Below are 18,065 nucleotides of genomic sequence, written 5' to 3' on the forward strand. Positions count from 1 at the left end.
AAATTGTTTACTTTTGGGTACCTACATTAAAATAAATAGGAAACAAAAAATAGGTTGACATTTTCAAGTTTATAAGTTATAAGAAAACATGCAAATATTTCACCACAGAAAATAAATAATTTAAAAAAAAATCACACAGAAATTTTGGTAAGGGCAGCCTACTATATAGAAAGTTTTCATGCATTAGAAGAGAACGCGAAAAACTAGATAAAAGTATAAAAAAATTAAATTAAAACATGTTGTCAACATTTTTTCAAACATACTATACCTCTTCTATAAAATTGTAATTTAGTATTGCTATAAATAATAACTGTTCATCATGAAAAAGAGTGTCTTAATTCGTCTCCCATGTTTGAATATAGTGCCCAACGCTGGAACAAGAAGACAGCACACGTCCCAGTTTACCGCCGATTTGCTCGAGTAAGAGGCTAAGTGGGACGTATTCGGTTATCATGAAATGTTAATAATGGTTATAACTATTTACTGCATGCATATTTGTCTAAATGGTGTTTTTTATGCATCGATATGTGTTTAACGTAGAATAATAGTGAAATTGTAGCCGTATAGTACCTGAGTATTAAATAAACAACGATAAGTAAAAACATAACCTCAAAATCGGTATGACAATATTAGTATGTAGAAATAAGTATGAGTGGAAATGTTTTTAATACTGATTATTGATCTAATTATTTACAGTAATTGGTTATTAGATCTAAAAAATGGTTCCTAAGAAAAAAGATACCAGAAATAAAAAAAAAAGTTATCAAATACAAAGAAAAAAAAATAAGAAAAGAGGTGTGCAAGAGCATTACACTATTAAATTAATGATAGAAGCTCTGAATGTTGTAGGCAATGGAAGAATTCTGAGAAAAGTGTCTAACGACTTTTGAATCCCAAAAAATAATATGCATAGGAAATTATTTTATAATTCTCTACTAAACAAATTAAACATACAATATTACAGAGTAAAATATGCGTACACTGTATTCAAGTACAAACCCTCAAAATAATAGTAAAGAGATTATACAGGACTGATTCTTATTCTACTTCCACTGAATAACAATATCAAATCATTATATTCACGGCACAAATGTTATAAACAATGTTTAGTATACAATAAAACTGCTGCAATGAAAAGGAACATAGATTTTCTCGAAGAATATTCTTTTTACAAAGCATCAAAAAAATAATTCAGAGGTCCTACGGGGCTTGTTTTCTCTTTTTTTTAAGCAGAACATGATGCTATCGATAATTTAAATGCGCAAAAATTATTAACAATGCTTTATTTATAATAAAAATGCTTCAATGACAAGAAAATGAGATTTTCTTAATGAAAATTAATTTAATTGCCTCACAATTATAATTTAGAGGTCCTGCATGCATTAAAACAGAAAGGTTAAATAAGCTTAAAGTAATCCCTGTAGAACCTCTGAATTATTTTGTTGATGCTTTGTAAAAAGAATATTATTCGAAAAAATCTATGTTCCTTCTCATTGCAGCAGCTTTATTGTATACTAAACATTGTTTATAACGTTTGTGCCGTGAATATAATGATTTGATATTGTTATTCAGTGGAAATAGAATAAGAATCAGTCCTGTATAATCTCTTTACTATTATTTTGAGGGTTTGTAAACTTGAATGCAGTGTACGCACAGTTTACTCTGTAATGTTGTACTTATATTTAATTCGTGTCCGCCACTTTTCATCATGAATTACTATTTTATAAATCCTATGATGTAAGAATATAATTATTATTTTGTAATTTTGAATGCTTTTAGTACATGGAAATAAATATATGTTAACCAACTACTTCTTTGGATACTTAAATTGTTTTATATTCTAATTATTCATCATAATTGGGATTTGTCCCAATATTGGTACCTTCATGTTCCAGTATAGGTTCATGCTAAAACCAATGTGTCTCACTACTGTTCCCTGAAGCAACGTAGAAAATGCTTTTTATCTGAATTAAAAAAATGATAAGCACATCATTTTTTTGCTCATAATTCTATAGGATTCCAGATTTAGATTGAAAAAAAAAAATTTGCTACATTTCACCTTATTTTCTACCTCAAAAAATCAATCGAAAAAATGGTTACCGAAAACTATCCCGTATAGCTACCTTCACCTTACCATGCTAAGTCCATGAATGATTATCTTTACAGGAATGAATTTTGCTTTTGTTTTGTTTTGATTTGTGGCACGAAAATGGAAAATAAAAAAATATAATTTCAAGGTTCTGTTTGACAGAAAAAAAATACGTAAAAATTTAAGTGCATGTACGCTAAAGTTGCCTACAATTTTAATTTTAAAATTACCATGAAATTAAATACTCTCTAAAATATTGGTAAAAACTAAAACATTTAACCTCAAACTACTAACACGAGTTAGGATAAAGAAAGCTGAGAATCATGTATGACTTTTTTTCTCTAATTTAAAGTGTAACGGTTTTGTATACTTATTTTATGAATTATTGTATATTTTATAGCTATAAATTATCAACCATAACGTGTGTTCAAGAGAAACTATTATTTTTCCTACATACTGTTCACATGTAAGGTACGTAGAATTTTATCACTTACTTTTACTTGCAGCTTTTTTAGTAGGCACCTTTACTTTAAACGTTGCTGCTGGTTTTGAAGATTTAGTAACTGTGATAGATTCTGTTTCTGGCGTACATACTTCAGTATCTTTTTTGTTAAACAGCTTTTTTGCAGGAAAAGTTCCAGATTTTTTCAATTGACTTACAGCAAATTTACTATTCAGATAATCCTGGAATAAAAGTATGTTAAGTATATATATATATATATATATATATATATATATATATATATATATACATTGTTTTTAGACTTGGTTAGTAGATGCGAGTGAAAGCAGTGGTATGGGCAAGTGCCTTTGCCTTTGTGTTAATATATTGGTATGTAATCGTCTAATAACATAGCAAAAGGGCCTTACAACTGAAATTTTAAATACATAAGACTAGGAAAGTTTCTGTTTTGAAAAAATTAATTAAGTCTTAGGTAGTTTTAAAAGATGAAAAGTAGGAAAGAGCATTCAGCGAAGGTAACAATTATACAGGTGCGATAAAACAGTGCTGCCATGCTTTATCACACTCTCTCTGTCTCTCTCTCTCTCTCTCTCTCTCTCTCTCTCTCTCTATCTATCTATCTATCTATATTTTTCTTCTGCCGGTGCACTCATGTTTTAGCCATAGGAGATGTTGAGGTGCAAAAAATATAGTACAGCAAGGTAAAAAAGGCCATTGCAGAAACTGTATATGCAGAGAGCCCAAGTGTATGAAAAACAAATAATTAAGTTTAAATGCGGATGTAATGGCGTCCAGGAATCTAAATATAAGAAGCCCAAAATAAAGACCATAGGAAAGAGAGGAGATATAGTTAATTCAAAAAAGTTACATCACCATCTGATGTTATTAAAATAGATGGTTCAAAAATTGACTTTAAACAGAAATGTCTTAAGCTTTGAAAATCACTTTAGAATGATACTATACAGTATTTGTTGAAATTATGAAAAGATGACCTATACCATTTTCAAGATATAAAACTTGAAAGTTGGACTCTGCAACATGGTAAGGATAAGATCATCTCATAAATAACAGACGTGATAATAAATATAAAATACTGCAAAAGAGTTTTTTTTTCTCAGTACATTTTCTATAAAATCAAACATGATGTAATAAAATTTTGTGAACAATAATTGCGGTAAAAATTATCGATTATCTGTCAAATTAATTGGTTTGAGAACCACTCAACCACACCAATTACCTCAAGCCAGAAAAGTGATTAAAAAAGTTTAATAAATATAATATATTATGGAGTGATAAGCAGAAATTTAAAACATTACTTCAGAATTGACAGGAATAGTCTATTTTTTTAAAAAGAACCTCAGGTTGTTTTTACTCTGGTAACGAAGTTATGGGGGATCATAGCAAAAAGGTTGACGCTATAAAAACTGTGCTTCACTGACCAGCTGGATGAAACTGTAGTGGAATCTGAGGTATGTAAGTATGGTTAAGGATGAACCTTCATAATGTATAAGTACTCGCGCAACTACATCCAAAATCAACATCACACGTATGGAAAGGTAATAAAAAAAGGCAGAGGAGACAGACGTTTGGACACGCATTTTTTCTCATTATTTCTCTCTATTTCTTGTAATTCTTTCTCTCCCAGTACTATACAGTAATGGAATGACAGAGCACTGTCAGCAGCTATATTTTTTGAATACTTAGAAACAATGACAACTTACATTAGTATCTTATTTGGATTACAATATGCCAAAAAATTTTATAATCAGGAATTGCAGCGATTCATTGCTGTTGGATTGTTTGAATAACTATATTTTGAAAGGAGCTCCATAAGTAATAACAAAAAAAAAACAAGTATAAAAAACTGCTGGAAGTAAGTTATACTTAGTAAAATGCCACTAAAATTCTATTGCCAGAAACTGTATGGATATAAATAATTTTAAACAAGGCCCGTTACAAGATTGAAAAATTTTGGCCCATTTAAAACGATTTTTGGGTAATACGGGTTCCCACAAAGTGTTTTTCAGTGTGGATAAACAACTGCAAAGCAACGAACTTTAGCCGGTAAGAAGCTTAGAAGTGCAAATTTAACGACTAACCAGTGGCGCTATCAAATGGTTGCAAAGTGTGCAGTTACTGATTTGTACAACACTCTCACTCTGAAACAACTATCTCAGCGTAAGATATCTTTGTCATCGTAAGACCTTCATTATAATTTGAAATGAAGCACGTTGTCGATCGACTAACATTTTAATACTCTCTTAAATTTACATAATTAACAACTAACACTTGTCAACACGCTAGAAAGTCGTCAACTTTTATACTAAGCTTTCATAGCAACTAAGGATTTCGATGAATGCTAACTTATAACGAAATTTGACACAACTTAAAAAAATTTTTGCCAATAATTATGGTGGTAAAAGACAAAAACTTCAGATAGTAAGTATTCGGCAAGTACTTGGCTGGTAGATAACAGAAAATTGGCGGATACCTGACGGGCACTTGGCAAGCGGTGGGTGCTTGACGGGTTACGGATACTTGGAAAGTTGTAGTACCTGCCAAGTGCTTGTCAAAAAATCACCAAATACCTGCCAAGTACCCACTTAGTTCCTCCTAATTATCCACCAAGTTTCGAACAATGAAGAGGTAACTTGACGGACCGTAATGTCAAACAAGTTCCTGTTAAGAACCCACCACCACCCGCTGTCCATCAAGTGACCGTGAAGTGCTAGCCAAGTGCTGGTCGAGTACCCATCAAGTAACCTTCAGGTACCCGTCCAGTATCCACCAAGTACCTTCCATTCCTCAAGTTCTTGACAAGTACCCACCAAGTGCCTCTAAAGTACCCCAAAATTCCTATGAACTATCTACTAAGTGCCTGCCAAGTAATCGCCAAGTGCCCGTTAAGTACCTGCAAATACCCATCAGGAGCCCACTAGGTTTCAGACAATTAGAAAATTACTACGTGCTTGCTATGTAATTGTTTAGTCTATGCTTATTCTATTTGATTGAGGTCTAACTTACACTTAAGTAAAGTTTCAGAAAAATAATAGTTGTGTGTAGCTTGATCGCTTCTAAAGTTTTTTTTTTCTACGACCATAATTATTAGCAACAATATATTCAAGTGCGACAAAGTGTCTTTATATATTAGCACTCGTGGGAATCCTGAGTTTTTGTGATAGCTTAAAATGAAAAGTTAACATTTTTGTAGCGATTTGACTAGTAGTAGTTGTCGATTAAGTAACATTAGGTGAGTACTAAAATATTAGCTGTACACTGAAGTGTTTTATTTTATATAATAATTCAAGTTTTACACTGAAAAAATACATTACGGTATAATAGTTGTACGCATCAGTATCTACTGATCTTTTTTATGATTGCTTGAATTATTTTTGTAAGTATCCATGTGCCAAGAACGTAGATTTTACTCTTGGTGCCTCAAAAAATCTAAGAATTGTCACAATTATCTTTCCCAGCACTTTTCTGGCAATTTTTTAATAGTGCATGTAATTTTGTTACAAAAAGTGTACCTATCAAAAATCAACAGCTAAAAAGTTTTTATTGAATTACGGACCCTATAGCAGCCACCTTGTGAACGATGTACTCGATTATTTATTGGTTTTACTGAAGGTACCATTTACTATCGAAAAAAAAAATATTCAAGTTCTTTGTTGTAGAAAGTACGACTCATAAGAATTACGACTCAAAGCGAGGCACGTTAGGTAAAGAAACAAATTACAAAAAAATGAACTTTCACAAGAAAAATAAAAAAATGTTTCAGGCAACTCATAGTAGGAATTGACAAAAGATGGTGTCCAAGAGTGATGTGTTTTAAAGGATAAAATAAAGAGGTATCTCTGCATTGTCAACAACTAATAGAGCAAAAAAATCTGCAGCATTTATAGATGCAAAAGAAAATACTAATGAAATCAAACAAGAGAAGCTTTAAGTAATGACAGAAAAATGTACGTTAGCAATAGTTTAATAAAAAGGTTATTCCTAATTTACAATGAAACAATGATAATGGTGAAAAAATAAAACAAAACCAAAAAATTTACGAGGAAAATAACCCTATTTAATTATCTGGTAAAAAGTATTATTTCTCGTCAGACAAACATTTAGAAACGGCTAGAAAGATCAGAATGTAAAAAGCATACGAGAGTGATTTAGATAAGTTATGAAGCTGGAATTTTACTGACAAAAATAATTAGTAAGGAAATATTATAAAATTTTTTAGAAATCAATAGATAACAATATTTATCTTTATACTTATAAAATTAAAATAAAAAGTTTGTTGAAGGTTACATGAATCATAAATGAGTCGTAGAGTTTAGAAAAAAAAAGTTTTACAATAGTTTTAAAGAAAGTATTATATCTACAAGAACGTATATCAATGACATAAGTAATAGAAAAATATAAGTTATAGGATATTAAAAGAATAAAATTAAAATGAATAACTTCAACTCTTCTAAGCAACACAAATACTATAAAACTAAACAAGTTTTAAAATAGTTGTTTACGTAAGGATGACAGTGTTCGTAAAATAACACAAATAATATTACGCAATACAAAGTTTGTAAATAAATATTGACTAGAAGAGTAAGGACACTCATGTGCACTTTGTTACAAAAGCAAATATAGATAAGATAGTAGAAACGTTAGCCTAGACGTTAGATATAAAAAAGGTAGGTAAAATGGGTTTTTTTTGCTTCGATCCAGTTTCACTGCGTAATCGGTTTACGTGCATGTAACAATGCCCTAAGTTTTCTAAGGAACTGACCCCCTGCTTCATTTTTTTTTTTTTTTTTTTTTTTTTTTTTTTTTTTTTTTTTTTTTTTTTTTTTTTTTTTTTTTTTTTAATCAACAATAAAGTAAAAAAACTGAGTTTTTTTTTCTAGTATTTTGGTAATATCTCCTCTCTGAGACAAAAACCGGTACATACAGGTCATAGGAAACTTGTAGAGAATTAAATTATATATAAAACAAGATGCATAGTAAAATTTTAAATGTCATTGATCACTCGCAAAATGAGTTTTAAGTTAGAAAAGCACGTTTTGTTCAACATTTAATAACTCAAAATTAAAATCATGTGCAAGCTTAAATTTTTTTTTGAAGTTGCAACTACTGATGCAAAGAAGTTTACTAAATTGCAAGACCAACGCATTTGAACTATTTGGGTTTTAAAGATCAAATTTTTTTTCGAAGCTTAGTTGCATAATGCACAAAAGTTTTTGTTATCTTATTTAGATTCTACTGATCTAAAAAATTCTAAATTCAAATTTATCATTGAAACTTATGATCTTAGCTGCAACATGTGTAAATAACAGCTCAATCGGTTGATAAATAAGCACAGACGAGTTGTTAGAAAAAAAATTATCTTGGTTTGAAAGCATGCTACAACAATAATTATTTTTTTTTTTTTAGGTATTTTTGGTTATTGAGGGTGAAATGCTCTTGATTTTTTTTTCTTCGAGTCTTATACTTTTTGTCACGTCGTAATCAACGAAAAAATATGAAAAAATTTATGAGTTTACTAAAAATAACTAGTTATTAGTAGAAATTATTCAGCAATCATTGATTATTAATAGAACCTATAAAAAAATTATTTTAGCTTCAAAACATGATTTTGATCATGACGCAGTAAGGGGGTGGCTTCATAAAATTATATTTTTTCAATTTTTATAGCGGGAAAAATGCAGTTATTTTATATATTTTTTTTTTTTTTTTTGATGTACCTTGCTATACAATAATCTGCAATCAAAGAAAAAATACATTCATGTATTAACGTCTCAACAAATATTTGGATAGTTCAATTTTGTCTGTACAATAAAAAAAGCAGTTAATAATTCCAATCATCTAATATCAAACCTTAACTTTTTATCTACATACACTAGATAGAATATAGAAGAGACATAGTATATTGAGAATTACTTTATCTTTACTTTTACATTCACACTTATCAGGACATACTGATATGCATCAATAAAATGTAGAAATTTATTAAATTTCAATTTTACATTTAATTTATAAAATCAACTTTACTAACTTGGCAATTTTATAAATAACGAGTTTTACCTTCAATTTTTTACAAGAACCTCTAACAATGACAACTTTAACAATCAAAATTCTCGATTTTCGTCCACCATATTGGATGAGCAATTTTGAATTTACAAAACCTAACCTTAGATTTGTAATAAGCGACCCTAAAAACTGTTCCACGGAAAGTTTTAAGGAAATTGTATTAAAAATATATTTTATGAAGAATCTTTTTCCTAATAATTTTTTTAATAATTATGACAAATTGTAATTGTTTATAGTATTATGCCATAGCCTATAGTTTTTTAGTATACTTAGTCTTATCATCTATAGAATAATTAAAAAAATTATGGTGATATCTGTATCCTGTCTCAAAATTTACGATCTTTATACAAAAAAAAGAAAATTCGCTCACCGTATGCCGCATGTATCTACCCGTGGTCTGCAGCTGTTATGACCAGTGCAGTAGTAACAGTTTGGGGCATCTACTATTTCAGTGCTATTGCAGCGTTTATGTGCTTAGTGTTCTTAATTCTTAACACTTTCGTTTCTTACTAATACTCTGATTTCGGCCTTTTTTAGATTAAATGCATATCTTATGCTAGTATACAAATAGCAGGAACAAAATGCAGAAACGTAATACTACTTGTTGTATTTATATTCATAACCCATATAGGGAGCGTTCGGTTGTTAGGTTTGTTAGGGCCGGTTGTTAAGTTCCCTAATTTTTATTTGTAAACAAAAGTCGTACCAAGTAAACACACGAATAAAGCAATAAACAGATGAAATAATCGAAACAATCGAACGATGGAAATCAAGCGTACCTGTAAGCTAAGATAGTAAAACAAGGGAAATTTTTACGATAAAAGCAAAAAGAACAAGCATAAGTATAACATTAGTTAATACATCTACATAGCAAAAATACAGAAATAACAGCGCGTTGTTCCTAACATAACCTAACCTGACCTATACTTTATAGACATATTACTCAATGTTATTTTCATTTTCATTTCTATTCATGTCCCTGTTTATTTTATCATGACAATGGCATTACATGTTCAAAGTTTTAATCTCTCTATAATACTGTATACTTAAAATTACATTCTATTCAACCATGTAGCTTTTTGTTTACTATTCTAAAGTAGTATGTTGACAATAAAGCGGTATTTTGTTCTTTTTTTCCAAAATGTCCATTTTCAAGAAGTAACTTTACTAGGTTTTACTTGTGGCTCAATAAAAAAACGTACGACCTTTCGTTTTCGTTACGTAGACGGAAGCCAGTAGTGGCATCTAGACAAACAGCTTAATTTTTGAGACAATATTTGAAACGTATGCATATTCCTTTGCTAGTTTTAGAATAATTTTCAACTAACACTTATTAAAAATTAACATAGACTAGAGTTTTGCGATGTTGATAAATGCATTACTCATAACTAATCAAAATAGATCCGGTACATGAAGAACCCCCAAATAAAATACTAAAATTACACGATAAAAAAATAATGAAAATGCCAATATTGGCTACGTAAAGATAGAGAATAAGGAAAAACGATAAGAATGAACGAAGAGGCTGAACAGTTTTTTCAAATTGTATAGTTTTTCAATTTAGTCAGAACAAAGTGTTTGTAACAACTACTATGTAAACCTCAGACTATCACATAGTAAACCAAGTTAAGATCAAAGTTCAGAAGAGCAGAATTTCGTCCTTAGCATCTAATATGCAAAAACAAATTACTTCACCGCAAGAACCAAATTATAAAAAAAATCAATCTTAAGTTTTGTATCAAGTTACAATCTATGAAAATAAAGCAATAGCATCAGACTATCTGATTCAGAAGAAAAAGAATATGTAAATATGCCATTTGAGAGGATAACTTTTTTAACAGCAGGTTGTTTCTTGTGTGGACCAACAATAAATATCATCGATGTACCGATTAAAGCTTGTCATCCGGTATTCATAAGAAGACACTTGTTCACTCCCAAAAAAATCGATGATAGGGTGTACATCTGATAAAGAAAAGATTTAAAAAAATTTAATACCTATTATGATGGTCTTTTCAACAGAAACAAAAATATTCTATCAAAGAAACGTGTCAAAGCTTTTATTCGATACTTATGTAATCCTATTTTTACAATTCAAGAAAAAAGAAATCAACTTACGACAGAAGAGTCAAATAAATCAAGATTTGTTACAAAACTTCGATGGGTTGTACAGGTTGTACATAAAATGATTGCACAAAAAAAAAATCTCACACTATCAATTTAGAAACCAAGCCCTTCCAGATGCTGAAATATATTGTAGAACAGCATCTAACATTCAAAATGTTATTTGTAAAAGACTGATCGTGATAAATTAAAAGTGTAAAAGATGTAACAAAGTATCTAGCTACAAGAACGCCAGACGCTAACTATGATAAAAAAATCGGCACCATTTAAAAAAAATCATTTCAAACAATTTGCTTGACTCCTCAAAATTGACATAACATGATCTAGAACTTTTTTTGAAAAGATCTTACCAATTTAAACAGCTATTTCATATTTAGGTAAAATGCTCGATAAACAGAATACAATATCGATTAGTTCAAGAAAATCAAGGACAAACTAAATATTATAAGATTTAACATGAGGTCGAGACATATCAATAGTTAAACTTACAAATGTTACTTCTATTAGAATCCTACTGATGCAGGAATAGGTGCAATGAAAGGGTATTTCGGTAATTGTGCTAATAGTTTACAGACGGCTGGCTGTTTCTCAAATGTTGCTGTATTGGTACATCATTTATCTTATGGCAGGTACTTATCTGACCATCCGACCAGTCGGGGTAATGAAAAATCTTTTTGACATCAATAATAATTGCCCTATAGGATGAGGACCACGTTATTGAAAAAAAAAAGAATACATTTATAAAAAAAAAGTCAGAGACCTGTAACGACAAAAATTTAAAAATAAAAGTCTGACGAAAATCCGCTTGAACATTACTTAATTTACTACACCCATGAATTTTTTCAGAATTTTTCTACGGTAGATAAAAAGTAATAGTGAATAAATACATTTACACTATTTTGGAGGCTAAATAACTTTTTTTTTTTTTATACATCACACTATGCACCAATTAAAAAAATATTAAAAAAATTATGTTTTTTCCGCTCTACAAGTTGTAGAGTGCCCCTAAAAAATAATGTCTCACCTGTTCAAGAAAAAAAAAATAAATAAATAAATAAATAAAATCGTAGAGCATTTTACCTTCAATAACCGAGGATACTCTTTGTAAAAAAATAGCAGATGTTTAGCTATAAGTAAGCGGAAGTACTATTTTCAAAAATAAAAAAGTGACATGGTTCTATACGAGTGTAGAAAACTATGATGGTTAAACAAATAGTGATAACATCAGCTGTAAATCATTCTTTCAAACATTGTAACAGGATGCTGAAATTAAACTGATTTTAAAATTTTTCAGACCAGTAGAATCTAAATTAGAAGATCACAGAAACTTTTTTGCATTATGCAAATAAGCTTCGAAAAACAGTTGATCCTTAAGACTTGAATAGTTAAAAAGCGATAACTTTAAGATCATGTACACTTGTTTACATCAATAGGTGCAAAATTTTCTTGAAATTTAAAGATTACAGATGATTTTCATTTCAAGTAATTAAATGTTAAATAAAATGCCCTTTTTAACTATGAACGCTATTTGCGAGTGATGAATAATATTTAAAGTTTCGATATGCGTATTATTTCATATACAATTTAATTCTCTACAAATTTCCTTTTACCTAATTGTACTGATTTTCGCCTCAGAGAGAAGATATTACCAAAATGCTAGAAAAAAACACAAGTTTCTTACTTTATTGTTAATAAAAAAAAATGAAGCAGGGGGTTAGTTTCTTAGCAGACTTGGGACATTGCAAAGTATATATCTAATAAATTAGGTACTAATAATGCCATACCACTATTCAAGTAACATGAAAAGAATCTAAGAAAAACATACACACACACATACATACATACATACATACATACATACATTCATACATACGTGTTTCGGTAATTTAAAATACAAGTAAGATGACTAACTTTTGTTTTTTTGGCATCTCGAATGATCTCTTTGTTAGGGTCATTTACTCCAAGTGGCTCTTTGAAAAATGTAAAATTGTCAATTGTTAATTCACTAGCTGTAACTAAAAAAATTAAAATTATATTTATGTGTATCTCAAGAACTTGCAAAGACAAAAGTCCATGTACTTACGAAACTCGATAACTTCTCTGTAACTGCGAACTTTTTTTCCTTCAGGAGTATAGTAGTAAATATCAGCCATTCGCCGTGTCTGATTTTCCGATGTTCCAGCTCTATAAACTAACTCACGTTTCCATCCGTGGTTAAATGGCTCTTTGTACAAAGGATTGGTAACATCTACAGATACTTTTTGACGAGTCACAGTACTGGGGCTGACAACTCGAGATCCTTTATTTTTTCTTACAGGATGGTAGTACATGGAAGCGTTATCTTCAAAATTATCTATTTTACAAGATGGTTTATTAAGTGCCGAATCAGAAGTATTTGATTCAATAGTCGCTGTGTGATCGTCAGAATCGGTCGTATTATCGTCAACTTCTTCCACAAAGTTATCGGTAGTCTTCCATAAAACCATGGATGTTTTATGACGTTTTAAAGATAAATTGTTCATCATTTCAGCTTCGTCTGAAACAATTATAGTAAAAATGAACTGTGGACTCAAAACATTACGTATAACGCCTGTGGAATTTTAGGTAAATTTATTTCCGTCTAATAAATACGAACGTGATTTTCTTGGATGAACATATTACTAAACAGTCTTAATTTACAAATGAAATCATCTCATGCCATAAACTTAATATTTATTACTTCAAAACACCCAGCTACGTTTTAAAATTATAAGAATCCAGCGCTTAGAGATTTCAACACATTAAGCTTTCTATTTGCTTCTGCAATCACGTAACTTATAACTGACTTTATTTAAAAAAGGCTGCCGTTACAAAACGCAAACTACGCTTGCAATTTTCAAAAAATCGATTTAAGTGCTTACCTTACAACGTCAATTTGCAGTAACATACGCATGAATATAAACAATCAGCAATTACAATATTCATTATTACGTATGATCTATAATGAATATTGTACACATTTTGACATCAAGTATTAACGTGTAAGAAGTAACAAATTAGTCATTTTAACCATCAATCGTTGCATACTTATAGCACCACCATTTTCCTTGTGTCAGGTTGGGGTTTTAAACGACGAATCAGAGCTTAACCTGATTATTTATATAAGAGTATAAATACTCTCTGCACGTACCAAATAACAACTTTTTTCTTTTAGTAAGTGCTCTAAAGTAACTATAAATGTTAGAGACTAAGTTGAGTTGTGTCTTCGAAGTACATGTAAGTCTTAGTTCGGTGACTTAGCTAAGCTAAGTAAGAAAAATCCAAGCAACCTAGGCCACTATAAACTCATCTAAAAACTAAAAAAAAAAAAAAAACCAAGAAAGAAAGGACCATAAATTTGAGTTTTAACGGCAAAAACAGGAGTTAAAGTTAGGAAAAACTTATTAAGAATAGTGTAAGTGCAAATCAAAATTTTATAATTTTTATTCTCATCAAATTCAAACTACCTGCTTCACAAAATTTATTAAATCAGGAAAGACATAACTTAGTTAATAATTAGATTTCGTGTCCAAAGTAAAATTTAAAAAAAAAAAGCGGCGTTAACTCAGTGGTAAGCATGCTTGTTACTGATACAACGCTGTTCTAGGGGTCGTAGGTTATATTCCCGGTAAATGCAGATTTTTTCAAAAACTGTTTTCATCGGGAAAAGTTCCTATGTAACCCCAGCGGTTTCAGGGAGAGTTTTTCCGAGAAATTTTCCTTCAGAGTAATTCCAGGATTTTTCCTTTGCCCCACAGGTCTTCGGGCCTAAGTAAATACAAAACAGTATTAAGGCTATAGGTAGGGATTAGCGGATCTAATGCGCCAGGCGAGGATCGCCGGCCTTACCGGCGAGGAGTGGTTCCTGAAACATGGGGCTTCTCCTGGGATGCTAATTAGCCTGGATCCAATGCTTCGGCAGAGAGATCACAAGCTGAACCAGCGAGAAGTGGACATCCTGAAATATGGAGTCTTCTCCGGGGAAAGGCTTCACAGTGGCGAGTGGACCCGATGCACCGTTGGTGCAGAGAGTGTCAGCTTAACTGGCAAGGTGTTTCACCGGAGATACTCACACTGTGCTCATGGATTAGGTATGGTATAAGTAAAGAGTTAGGAAATGGGTGCGGCAATACACTTCTAAAAAAAGGTGGTGGGTGGGTGGTCTTGCGACTGAGTCAGTAGGCTGTCACGGTGACCCAGCAAAAAAAAAAAAACTAAAATTTTTGAAATTAAAAATTTTAATAAATAAAAGAAAAGCTTAAGCTGTATTCAATAAATTTAATACAGAGCCCAAACAAAAGACTCAAGTATGACAAAGACGTTTACAAGGACGTAAAATAAAAGGAAAATCAGAATACGCAACTACTGCATTACACCAGGTAGATATTTAATCAATAAGGAACACATCAGCTCACTGTACAACGCATTAATACTACTCCAACTATATCAGTCAGTGAAACATAACATCATAAATTTGAGTCAACATATTTAAAAAGAAAGCTTACTGCAAATGAGAGTACATGCCTTTGGGCCAACGAATCGTGAGGAATAAAAATTGAATTCATTTGATGAGAAATGGAATCCAAGAGTTCCGTCCTACATTTAGAATTTAGTACAAAACAAGGTAATTCATGAATGTAAGAACGATACCTGTCCTTTCACAGCATGTGCATAAAAATAGCGTTTCAGTATTAAGTGATTTATACTTTTTTCAGGTAAATAAGATTGTCTTGTATTTGCAACTGATTATAATATTTATTTGGGATATTAATAAAATAAAATAAATTGTCATAAGCATCACATAATCCGATTTTTTTTGCTAATGAATATTTATAGTCTTCGACCGTAAATTAATTAACTTTTATTAAATTAAAAACCGTTACCTTAATGATTACCAGAGGTGGAATCTTCTCTTAACAAATTTAAAAAATCAGATAGTTGAACAATCAATTCATGTAATACATTAATAACTATGTGTAACGCATCTTTTGCTTATCATATACCCAATAAAGAGTACTGGATTACCGCGAAGTCTACGGGCCTAGTCACCAGGCACCCACTTATCACCTTTGTGTAAAGGTGTATTGCCGCTTCCATTAACCAATCTTCTATTAATATACCTATCACACCATCGGTACAGTAGAAATATCTCCGGAGAGGCACCTTGCTAGTTAAGCTGGCACTCTCTACACCAATGAAGCATTGGGTCCTCTTATCACTGTGTAGCCTTCCTACGGAGAAGATTACGTAATTCAGGACCTCCACTCCTCACCAGTTAAGCCAACGCTCTCTGCCGAAGCATTGGGACCAGGCTAATTAGAATTCCTAGAGAAGCTCTTTGTTTCGTTGACCACACCTCACCAGTATGGCTAGCACTATCTGCCCAGCACCTGACATCGAATTTTCTAATCCCTACCTACAGCCCAAACACTATTCGGCTTTCACCCACGTCTGAAGACCTATGAGGCAAGAAAAAAGCTCTATAATCACTCTGAAGGAAAATTTCACCAAAAAACCCGCCTCGAAACAGTTGGAATTTCATAGAAACTTTTTCTAATGAAAATAGTTTTTGAAAAAATCTGTATTAACCGGGAATCGAACTCATGACCCATGACCCATAGAACGGTGTTGGTCGGTCAATCGTTAGAAAAGTTGATGAAATTTTTCAAAAAATTGAGGTAGACCAATGTATTTTATCTCGCAACATAGCTATGGTACTAAAAATCGACCATAAAACAATTTTACAGACCATAAAACATTTACATAAGGCTGGATACCAAAAAAAGCTTGATACTTGGATTCCACATGAATTAACAAGAAAAATTTAATGGACCAAGTTTCCATTTGTGAATCGCTCCTTTAACGAAATGAACTCGAGCCAATTTTAAAACAAATGATTACAAGTGGTGAAAAGTGGATTATGCACGATATTTATGTGCCAAAAAGACCATAGTCAAAGCTCGACGAAGCTTCACAGACGGTTGCAAAGCCTGTACTGACGCCAAAGAAGGTAATGCTGAGTGTTTGGTAGGACTTGGAAAGAACTGTTCATCGTGAGCTGCTAAAACTTGGTTAAAAAACTAATTCGACGCGCTACTGTCAATAACTAATGCAATTGCAGCAGGCGGTGAAAAAAAAGGCCAGAATTGATCAATCGGAAATGCGTTGTCTTCTATCATGACAACGCTAGCCTACACATATCGTTAGTGACTTAGTTAAAATTAAGAGAGCTTGGCTGGAGGATTTTAATGCATCCACCGTATAGCCCAGACTTTGCCCCGCCCGACTACCATTTGTTTTGGTCTCTGCAGAACTCTTTTAGCAGTGTCAAGATGTAAAGTTGGCTTCAAAAAAGGCTTATAAAAATCACTTGGTTCAATTTTTTGCCCAAAAACCTCAGAATTTTATAGTGACGGAAATATGGTTCATGCAGAAAATTGGCAAAAAGTCATTGATAAAACGATACACATACCGTTGAATAGTGTTTGAAATTTACATGACTAAATTCGCTTTACAAAACATGAAAAAAAATCGAAATTTCTTTTTCCCCAACCCAATGTATTTAATATATTCAATTATTTAACTATATGTTTCATTAATTTCCTGTTTATATTTTTAATACTTTTTAATTACCAGCCACAGTTACCACTAGCTATAATGAAATGACGCACTATATGCATTGATTGGTGGGAAATCTAAAATGAAAGGCCGCAAGATCTAGCCTCCAGATTGGCTGTTTAGCCTACTGATGGCTAATAAGCGTACCTAGTAAATAACCACACCATGTTTTTTTTAACACACTATATGTTAAGGTAAAACATATAAGTTAATAATCTACTCTATGATTGTGAAGTAGATTTGCCTAAATATAAATCTCCATTTTATAGACTTTTTGTAAAGTACCAAATTATATTAAGCACATCTGGCTTTGTATTTTTTATTATTATGTGGGCAAAAGGGGACCAATTTTATTTTATTAACTTGATGACAGAAACAATTTATCATATCAACTTTAAATTTTAACTTCTCCAACCGCTGTTCTCTTGGAGAGCCAAATAAATCCTCTCTTTAGGTATCTTGTTGATGTTTAGTAAAACCTACTACCTAATTGAGAGGAATGAAGACAACGAAGTACCCCTTATTATTTAGAATAATGTTGTGGATATCAGTATGATTCAAGTTCTTATTTATTAAGTTTTGATTATGACTAAGTATTAGCCAATTTTTATGCAAGATTCCATATTATCATTTTTACACTTTTTATTTCTATGAACTGTATCTCTTACCGTAATA

General features: G+C 31.3%; 1 protein-coding gene across 4 annotated transcripts in view; it reads right to left on the reverse strand.

Moving 5' to 3' along the window:
• The window catches only part of LOC106645143 (uncharacterized), a 420,078-nt gene that overhangs the window by 314,793 nt on the left and 87,220 nt on the right, over nt 1-18,065 (reverse strand). For all 4 annotated transcript variants that reach the window (XM_089592349.1, XM_089592350.1, XM_089592346.1 and 1 more), the window contains 3 exons: nt 12,838-13,290; nt 12,666-12,769; nt 2,584-2,773 (listed from right to left, as the gene is read on the reverse strand). In XM_089592349.1, the coding sequence (XP_089448475.1) occupies nt 2,584-2,773; nt 12,666-12,769; nt 12,838-13,290 (747 nt within the window). The remainder of the gene's footprint in view (nt 1-2,583; nt 2,774-12,665; nt 12,770-12,837; nt 13,291-18,065) is intronic.

Source organism: Copidosoma floridanum, unplaced genomic scaffold (assembly GCF_036245765.1).
Source record: "Copidosoma floridanum isolate Cflo_tuat_1 unplaced genomic scaffold, Cflo_Japanese_pri ptg000016l, whole genome shotgun sequence".
Classification (NCBI taxonomy): Eukaryota; Metazoa; Arthropoda; class Insecta; order Hymenoptera; family Encyrtidae; genus Copidosoma; species Copidosoma floridanum.